A 10,542-nucleotide genomic window follows, 5' to 3' on the forward strand; every position below is an offset into this window, starting at 1 on the left:
GCTCGTTCTGACTATTTAGAACATGAGTTTCATGGGCTGCTTGAGCTGTATTTGTTGCACAGAATTTATTTATTGTCTGCAAAACAAGGACAATCTCATCTCCTTAAACAACAGCTCTTCTCCTATGCACCAAGGTCCCTTGATACTATTTGAATTGTCTACTACAGGTTATGCAGCACAAATAAATTTAGTACAAGATAGTGCAATGGATATTTTAAATTTCAAGTGTTATGTTACTCTCCTGTCAGCTAAAGTATATATTTTTTTAAATTGTAGGCACTGATGTCTCTATCCATATTCTAGTTATAAAAATAGATTAAATAAACTAATTAACTGAAGTAATAAACCAATAAACTCTAATGGATTTTACCAGATGTCATCTTCTGATAACTGTTTCTTATACAGCTTGGGACAGATCTTTACCCTGGAAAATTCTCACAGGTACTTTAAGTTATCTTTCTTTGTAACTCAGTGGCAAGTAAATTTTGCATAGCTGGAGATGAGCAGCTTGAAATTGATGATAACTTTACATGAGAAAACTTTTCCTTTGGTGTTTAGGTGCCATTGGACCTTTCTAGCTGTCAGTGGTAATTTTTTCCACTCAGGTATTTAATGCACTGGAGTATCAGTGCCTTGCAAAACAATCAAGTTTACGAAACAGGATTGAAACACACATTCTGAGAACACAGAATATTCCTGATTCTGTTTTAAGCCCCTTTCCATTTTTAAGGTAATAACAAGCCTGTGAAAAATTTTAAAAAAGGAAAAAGTAACAGCAACGACAAGAAAGACGATCAAAGAAAAAGAGATTTTATTTGGTTTAGTTTTAACAGGAACAATGACAGGAGCTAAATAGAATAGTGCTATGCTTTGATAGTGGTAATGGGGTAAACAAATTATATCGTGTCTCCCCTAATTCCAAGCATGTTGAATGGTTAACTACAGCAGTGATAAAATAAGCACATTTGTTAAACACAGAGAATGGTTTAGTAAGCACTGTCATTAGCAAGCAGGAACCTGGCATCCCCTCTCAGCCAGCACATTCCTGTCAGAAGTTATGAATGGCTATTTGCAAGTACCTGCTGTAAACACCACAGGACAAATTAACTCTTAATTGGTTTTCATTTGCACTCTAATATAAAAAATAATAAAAGCCAACAATTTTTACCTGACTAGCTAGCATGATTCTTCTTTTCAGTTTTGGTATCATTCTGAAACCAATATTGCTACCCTAAAAGACAGTATTTTCTTTCTCTGTAGTTTGCTTTTGATGAAATAATTTCCTTCCTTCTCACAGACTATACAAGTATGGCCAGAAAAGACAACATTTCTTTTGGAAAATGGTCTGTTTCAGTTAGTCCCATCTTTGCTTGCATTACAAAGGATTCAAAGCTGCTGGGTATGAATCTAGGAAACAGAAGATGCATTCAATGTGCCAAGCATAAGCAAATTCTGTCTGGTTATTTGGCCTTTTTCAGGAGCTTGCAATGCTGAAAATCTGCTACACACCCACGTTTGCACACCTCTGTGAAAGACTTTCTCATTAAAATTTTCACAGGATGAAGAGCTGGGAGAGCTTTGCATGGCTTAGCAGAGCCAGTTCATCCCAGTGCCAGATCTCATCCGCTTGATGCTGGCCAGGTGTCTCTTCAGTGTCACCTGAAACCTCTTCTTTTCACATTTCACAGGTTGTGGCTCAGAGTCTGGCTTGCAGCACAGAGGAGAAAGCTGGCTGCTGCAGACCGACTCCCACGAAACCGCCTGCCTGGTCTTAAAAGGGGTGACTGAAGGTTTTATGGTCTCAGTGGTGTGTTGAATTTCACTGAAAGGGCTGGATGAGCTCCTTGCAAGAGATGTGGTCTTCTTCCTTTGGGACAAGAGGATTCTAAGCTCTTCAGAGTCATGCTGAAAAAAGAGGGACTCTTTTCTCCTGGTATTGGGACTTTCTCCCAGTGTGAGAAACCCATAGGGGGTAGTGATTTTGGAGAGGTGGGGCAAAGAGAAAGCAGCTCTGGTTGCCGGGTCACAATGATGTGCAGCTCTCTCCACGTCTTCAGGAAAAGTGATTCGGTCTGCAAAGCACAGGGTTCCTCTTCTGTCCAGACTCTCTCCTTTGCACGTTGTTTCTTTCCTGATGTAGGATTCGGATTTGCTTCTAGTTGTTCTGCGCTTCTGAACAATTTCATTAGGGATTCCTCTCTCAGGAGAATTCTCTGTGCTGCCTTCCTCTGGCTCCTGCTGGGAGGAAATATGCTCTATGTCCAGGGAAGGGATGAAAAATTTAGGGATGCGGTCAGGAGTCATGACAATATTGAAGATGTCCTTGTTTTTCTGAGCAACTTTTTCTTCAGGAGGTGGCTTACGGATTTTGAGATTCGTCCAAGTTATCAAGCTTTCTATAGCACTTTTCAGGGAGTTCTGGGATGTACCACCAGGCACCATTGTTTCAGCCAGCACTGCTTTGTTAATACACACAGTGCTGCCTGCTGACTGAAGTCTCACAGCACTGATTGCAGATGAGGGACTCATTCTGCTTATAAAACAAAGCAAATGACGTAATCTGATAGGTAGATGTCATTGGCATGGTAACCAAAGATAAGAAGGATTTTACACTCCTACTTATACGCTTAAAGCCTGATTCATGCTGCACCCTTGCATTAAACAAGCTTAAAATTTTGATTTAATTATTTTTAAATGTCACTTTTGGTGCTAGTGCCTGTTTCAGGAAAATAATGACTACAAACATACCTGTAATTTTTGGGCTACTCTGTGCTCTTACATGAAACATAAGAAAGCTTAGCTTTTTTTTTTTTTTTTTTTAATGTGCCTTTTAGACCTGCAGGTCTGAAAAACATAGTATGCTTACAGTTCTTTAGTTTTCATCAAATCTTATTGTTTGGTGCATTTAGTGTTACAAGTTGCAAGAGGAAAGGGTAGAAAATGACTTATCAAACAATTATTGAACTAGTACATATATATGACTTCCAAGGGGGCTCAAATTGCTCCATGTACAAGTAAGGTATGAGGAAAACTGGGCAGCCCTTCAGAGAATACTCTGATTAGATGTCTGTGGTTAAAGGGACGGGCATATCCTCAGGTACATACGGCAGCCTTCAGCTGCTGCGCGAATTTCTGCTGATCCTTGATCAGGTAAGAGCTCCCCCCCAGCATACTGGTCTGCTGTCACAGCAAGGAAAAGAGCAGGACAGTTCTGACCAGCCTGTGGGTGGTTTCTCATGAGTATCAGACCATAAAGTCCTTATGCATCTACACTGTAATACCCATTCTCACATGCTGCTCAGCTCCTTTCGTACTTCAGTCACAATTTCTCCTCATCTTATGTAGATGATTCCAGGCAAAACCTGGAGAATGTAAAAACATGTATGAACATTTCTGCTTGGCTTTCATCTCTGTAGACTGAGCTTAGGAACCTATGGAGGCATGCTAGGATTGGTGACATTGAAGGTGCCTGTGCTACTGGGTGCTTTGAAAGCATAAATCTTACCTGTGGGCAGAGTGTAAACCCCACAAAGTCTGCTTTTGCATTGCAGTTTTTTTTTTAGTTTTGCACACTCCCATTTTTCTCTGTTGATGTTACCACTGCTCATATCTCCCTTTGCCCGTGTTTTAAGGATAGAATGTCAGTCCTCATAACTCTCCCACAGATGTAATTTATTCAAGAATCATGGAATCAAAGAATAGTTTATGTTGGAAGAGATCTTCAAGACCATCTAGTTCCAAGCCCCATGCCAGGGGCAAGGACGCCTTCCTTTAGGAGGTTTTGACTTCACAGAGTCATATGACTTATCTACATTCAGTTCTCCATTCATTTCTCTCTGGCTTTGGCTACAGAATTTGGATGCTGTTTGGTACACATCAGCATTTCAGAATAGCATATTTAATTCTTGCTTTACTGAAGATGAAAAATTACAGTGGAAAATTTTAATTTTTGGCAGATATCGACTAAGTACCATAACATTTTCAATGAAGTAGTTCTTGTCTAAGGAAGACTAATCTCCATACACAGAAGCTGTCCTACAGGCACAAAATAACTGTAGATTTTGTAGAAAAAACCCAAAGCAAACATTTCTGGTTTAGACTGGATTTTGTATGAACTGGAAAAGTCAAAAATACTCAGTTAACAGAGAAGCAATAATAAAAGCAAAGTGACTTGAAATTACCCATAAAATGGAGCACTTTTAGTTTTGCTGCGATTCTTTGCAGAAAAGTCAAAATGAGGTAAAAAGCATTAATTGTTGGGAAGAAAATCCCTCGAGGCACTGACATTTCACAAACGCTTAGTGATTTACATAGCGCAATTGCTTCTTTGGCTGGAAAATCTTCTAAAAAATACCATTTCTCCTGATTGAACCACACATTAGAGACAGGGAAAATTCACAAATTTCAAAGTCCCTTGAGAGTTCTGCAGACGAGGCTTGTTTGATATCCCCCAGGAATGGAATACAGAATGTATATCACCATTATTTTAACCCTATTTGATCCACAAGAAGCCAAATTTCTTATTTACAAAGGTAATTAAAAGAATTATATAGAGATGTTATTTTGATCCAAAAACACCCCATTTAACTAAATTTGTTTGAGGAACAAATCAAAATCTTAATTCTTCCCCTTTTTTTTGACCACAGTCGTACAGTCTGTCACCAAGACCCACTGCCTTTGAATAATTATTCTTATATTCACTAGGAAATGTTTACTGTGGTTATACAGAATACTTGGAGAACAGTGACTTACCTGGACTACCCGCTACCATGAGGCTGAAACTGCTCTTCATCCAAGGCATTTCAAAGACAAAAAAGTCAAAAGCCATTTGGAAAACTTGGTAGCAGAATCACCTATACATTATGAGGCAGAAAAAGGATTAGAGATTATGTCCTTTACCTCAACATTTGTACATAGAAACAAAGACACCCAGGTGTGTTTTGTGTTTTTCTTCACATTTTTAAGCACATTGGAGTTAAACTTTAATAGCTCAAACATGCATACAAATATAAATAAAAGAAGTACACATCTGTAAACCTGACTTATATACATTAATGTCATATATCTCATGTACACCTACACACATATACCCACATACACACGCACATATGTCTCTGTATGTGTATTTGTATATATGTGCAAGCGTGACCTTGCAAGTGTGTGTAAGTAAGCTTTATATATCTATATATAGCTATTTAGGAGCATGTATATGCAATCTGATGTCTTTCTCCTGATAATAACCCAAATACTCAGTCCAGAGTAATTTCTGAAACAACAAAATATTGGAAGATACATTCCCAGTCCATTTATTTTTTCACTGACAAAAATATGTTTTATGGCATTACAGTACAATATAAGTTTTATTTTATCTCCATCATGTCACAAAGTAGATAGTTTAGTATTTATTTTTAATTCTGTTACTTCTCTTTGATCTGTGAAAAATTTTCATATGCCCTCATTTTCCTTCTGGCAAAATATGGTTTTAATCACAAACAACTGCAATGAGTAAAATATTACAGTACCTATACTAAGGTTTAGATCAAGACCCACTACACAAAATGAACAGTATGAAATAAGATAAATGGCATAATCCTGGGGGAAAATATAAGGTATAAACATCTTAAATACTCTTTGGACTATAAACTCCAAGTAGAACATTTTCCTCCCCTCATTTCCACTGTAATCTCACTAAAGAACATAAGTCATCTTTTCTTTCTTCTCTCCAAGTGGAATCAGCAGGCTTTCAATGATTCCTTCATCCGGGCTCCAAAACAAAAATAGACTTTTGGATGTCTTATTCAATATTTTCTCTAAATAGTTCAACTGTTAAGAAGTAATTTTGCAGACTTTCTTTATAATAAGGGTTTCACCTCTGGAAATTGGACACAGCTAGAAAACCATACTACTTTCCATGTTTCCTGTGGAGAATGCATATTTCTGGTGTCTGTGAATACACAAATGCTTAGCACTTACTCTTAGCTTTCATCTTTGACATGCACTGAGAACATTAACTAATTAATCTTCACAACCCCCTGAGGGATAAGTAAGCGTTATCCCTGTGATGTTTGCTGTGCACACAATGGGGAGAGAAGAATGGAAATTGCTTGTGTTCCTGTTCAAAAAAGAAAAAAAAAAAATAGTTGTAGAGATGAAGAACTGAATTCTGCACTTTTCTGGAGTGCAGTTACCTGTTTTAAAGGACCTACTGACCTTGGCTGGCCTTTTATTTGGTTTTGGCCCATCACCGCACTTTGTTCCCACGTACACCTTCAAAACAAGCCCTGCAATTTAGGCATGTGGATTTTTTTTTTACTAAATGCAGCAGGAAAAAAGACTGTACAGCAGCCCTTGGCAGTGGATTTTATCTGGGTACCAGATGCTAGAGCTGTGAACATCTCAGATGCTGTTTTTCTTCTCTTAGTATTAAAGCTTATGTTCTGTCAGATAGTACCTTCATTTTTCAGAACTTTCCTGAAGCTTAAATGCTTTCAATTGCCTACAGTTCTTTCCACTAATTCATGGTTACAAACACAAGCCACCCGTAGTGTCCAGCCTTGCTTGCTTTGAGGTTGAGCAAGTGTAGAATTATTTATTGACAGCTCTTGCACTACCTCACCAGACTTCAGTCCTCTGTCTTCTGTTAATGACAGCTCTTGGTTATTGTATGTTTTTGACAATTTAACTGAGGTTAAAGTAAGTCACTGTCTTGTCATTTGGGGATTTGGCACTGTTATCACCTTTAAAGTAAATTACCCTGCTTTACCAACCACAGAGACCCATATAAACATGGAGCATCTCAAGTTGGAAGGGATACATAAGAATCATTGAGTCCAACTCCCTGAAATGCTCCCTAAATGCTTTTCTTGAGATAATACATGGTTGATATAGTCTATATGGTCATGCTATAGTCATGGAACCAAGAACAGGAAAGGAATATATTGCTACTTACTCAATTTATTTGGGATTTAAGAGTCAGTTGGCAGAACAATTCCCAGCCTGAGTGGCACAGTCTAGCAGAAAAGTAAGTGAGGATGAGTCAGAGCCCTTAGCTAAAATTTCCAAGCTGTGTGTAACAATTGCATACATCTCAGCTTCCTACTGAGACAGAACTTCATCCAAGCTGGGGTTACTGGTTGTTGTAAATGTTACATAATGACATAAATACTACAGAAAAAAGTTTAAAATTTTTTTTTTTTAAGTTTAACTATACAATTGTAACCAAAGGCTATCTGAACAACTTCTCTCACAGAATTAGCCCTTGTTTCCTGACAGAAGGGGCTACAGCAAAAACCCACGACTATACCCCACAGTGTGTGCATACCCAGTGAAGAAATCTAGCCAGTAGCAATTTTTCATAGCCGACTCATGTGTACTTGAAATTGAGATTACCCAAAGTATCAAAGGAATGGCATCCAAAGGAATTAGTTTCCTTTATTTTCTAACAGTTAAACTCGGGGGAAAAAATTATAAATAATTTAGAGTTTGAACTCCAGACCCTTATGATCGAAAACCTTGGCTCACAGCTTGCGTTTTTACTAAAGTAAACATCATCAGCCAGACACTTTGTACAGGAAACTTTTAGGCTTGTTGTTGGACAGAGGACAATTCTAACAATATGAGTGGATAAGTATCCAACGAAGCACTCAGATTAGGTGCTAGAGAAAATGTTTTCTCCTGTAGTTTTAACAGCACAACCCAGCTCAAGCAAAGAAGCCTGAAGTTGTGCTATTTCAACAGCATTTGCCTTGTTTCTCCCAGTCATTTTCAGTCATTTCCAACTGTATATTTAATAACGAGGAGGCAGGAGACAGTAGCTTCCCTAAATTATTCATTTCAGCCCTGCAAAATATCTCTCAAGATTTCAGTGCTTCTGTTTTGTGGTGTTAATAATTCAGAGCTGCTGGAGAAGCAAAGCTTGCCAATTTAGAGCTTACCTTTTGTTTCCTTAACAATATTACACTTCCCAGTCTTGTCCTGGTTGCTCATATGATCCAAACCTCAGCTTTCTCACACTTTCACCAACAGAAGTAGGTTACATTTCACGGAGAGGAATTCTTGTGTTCATATATTCTTTCGGATTCAGCATCCAGAGTGTTCCCCTGTTTCCAAATATTTTGGAAAATAAATAAATACTACCCTCTGGTGTTTTCCATTTGTAAATATTGTTATGGTATCCACCTCTATGTTTATTTTACTTCCTTCCTAAGTGTTAAAAGGATTCACCTATTGCTGAGGATCATTGATTTTCATTCAATCTTGAAATAGTTAGAATAGCAAGGACATAAAATGGAAACATGAACTGCAGCCTACTGAATGTAAAGCATCTCAAATTCACACAAAAACCCATCCCTACTAAATACAATCATATTTCTAAGCTGCTTTTGAATGTTGTGTATAAATAATATATTTATACAATAAATAATAATATATTAACAGTTCCATATTTGACACAGGTGGGGCTTCCACTGGCCACAAATATTGAAGGAATGTTACGTGCTCATGTCTCTGATTTATTGGAGCCTAGTGCACTATTAAAAAAGGAAAATCTCAGCTCCCTTAGCACCACCCTATATAAATGTTGCATGAACCACTGAAAACAGTCCTCCAAAGAGTGGTTAAGGTGATCACCCAAGGGCTGGGTGATCAAACCTGTGTCTGAAACCACACCCTTGTAACTGCAAACAGAAAGAGTGAGGTTTGCACACATGTGCACGTCCTCACACATGCACATACTGGAGTGTAACACTATGTTTTGTATAACATTAATCATTTTTTTTAATGTATGACATGCAGTAGCACCTCTGTGCAGAGAGCCCTGAACTTGTCAGCTGATATAATCCAGTGGGAGCTGCTGTTGTGTCTTTTTCCAACATCAGCAATGCGTGCTTGATCTAAAAGAACATCTTTCCAAAAGGTGCATGAAGTCTCAGTCTAAAGATTCTGAGTGGAAACATCTGTATTCTTCTGTAAACAATTAGTTCAATTTTTATTTGCCATCATGAAGAATAACTTTTTTTCCTTTTTGACTGATGTCATCTTACCCTTCCAGCTTCTGAACTTCCCCTTTTGTGAACATAACCATCAACAAAGATTTTTTTCCTCCTGACAATCTCTTTTGTCTGTGTAGATATTTAAAAGAATTAACATATTTAACAGAATTAACAGGTGACTTTGATTTTTGATCATCACACTGAGCACACAGAGGGAGACAAATGAAATGAGAAATATAAAATAAAGCTAATTAGAGGAGAGTCTTTCTTGCTTGAGGTAGAATTTGAACAATATGTCAAAAATTTATCATGTCTTTTTCCCAGAAGGAAATCTGGACTGCATATTTCACTGATGGGAAGTTACCATTCTTTGTCTTGTAAAATACAAAACCTGAGTTCTATTTGCATCATATCCAAGATGAAACATCAAAAATTCAGACAAATTCCTTAAAAAATATTGAGATTAATTCAGAAAACAGTGAGAAAAACTGCAATTCCCTTAGTTGCCTTTGCTTAGCTTCTAGTTTACAGATCCTCCGTGTCCTTCTCCTGACTGTTTCCTGGCTTTGCCATGGTATTGTATTTGTAAATTCCATTGAAAATAGTAGTATTCTGAATCTTGTTTCTCATTTTATTTTAAATAAGAAACACAGAATATCACAAGATGCAAGAAAGCTGTCGACATAAGGACATTTTCCAAGCTTTCTCATCAAGGCATGTGCTGAAGAAAGCTGGATTCATAACAGCTTCAACTTAAAAAAAAAAAAAGGAAACAGAATAAAAAGACAGGACTTCCTTCCTCCAAACTAGATTATTTTTCCAACCTCTAATTTTAAAATTTTACATGCCTAAAACCATATGTAAAATCAGATTAGACACATACACAGATATATGGTTTTCTCACAGATTGTTTACGTGCACAAAGCCTTTTTCATACGGCGTAGCTGAAGTGTGAAATCATTTGCAGTAGTATCACAACTAGACATAAGCACCAAAGATAGTCATGGGGGTCATCAATTTTCCTTGACAACTTTAGACTGATAAATATATTTTATGTAGATAAAATAAGATGGATGACACTGCATGCGACTTCCCGAAAGGCAGCATGTTGGATGCAGCGGCAGAGAAAGGCCTGGTTTCCCCAGCATTTTCCCTCTCATCCTGTCAGCTCACATCTACACCAATGATATCTTCTGTCTGGTAAACCCTTGCTGTGGTGCTGGATGCTTACTTAGGTTTCATATAGAGTCACCTAGGGAGAATGCAAATTTTGACAAGATGAAGAAAAAAGACCTGTGGAGAAGTAAATTCAGCTCCAATCTTTCCGCTAGAACAGTTCAGTCAATCTCATTTCAGTAGTTTTCTCCCTCGGCTGTGCATCTGGTCTGATGCCTCTAATTCATGTTCCTCATGCTGTCCCAGTATTTCTTGGAGACATGGAGCACATTCCCAACAAATTTCATCAGTGGAACTCTGCTGATATCAATGTGTCTATGGCACCCTGCATCTGAGGGGGATTTGTTTTAATGTCAGATAAGCAGCACACGGCAAA

At 37.8% G+C, this 10,542-nt stretch overlaps 1 protein-coding gene across 1 annotated transcript; it reads right to left on the bottom strand.

Annotated features, from left to right (window-relative positions):
- Positions 1–789: 789 nt before the first annotated feature.
- Positions 790–2,529, bottom strand: LOC108446617. Its single transcript, XM_017733672.1, has one exon. It carries the CDS (start codon positions 2,527–2,529, stop codon positions 1,588–1,590), a length of 942 nt encoding a protein of 313 aa, XP_017589161.1. The 3' UTR covers positions 790–1,587.
- Positions 2,530–10,542: the final 8,013 nt, after the last annotated feature.

The sequence above is a fragment of the Corvus brachyrhynchos genome, unplaced genomic scaffold (genome assembly GCF_000691975.1).
Source record: "Corvus brachyrhynchos isolate BGI_N302 unplaced genomic scaffold, ASM69197v1 scaffold625, whole genome shotgun sequence".
Lineage (NCBI taxonomy): Eukaryota > Metazoa > Chordata > Aves > Passeriformes > Corvidae > Corvus > Corvus brachyrhynchos.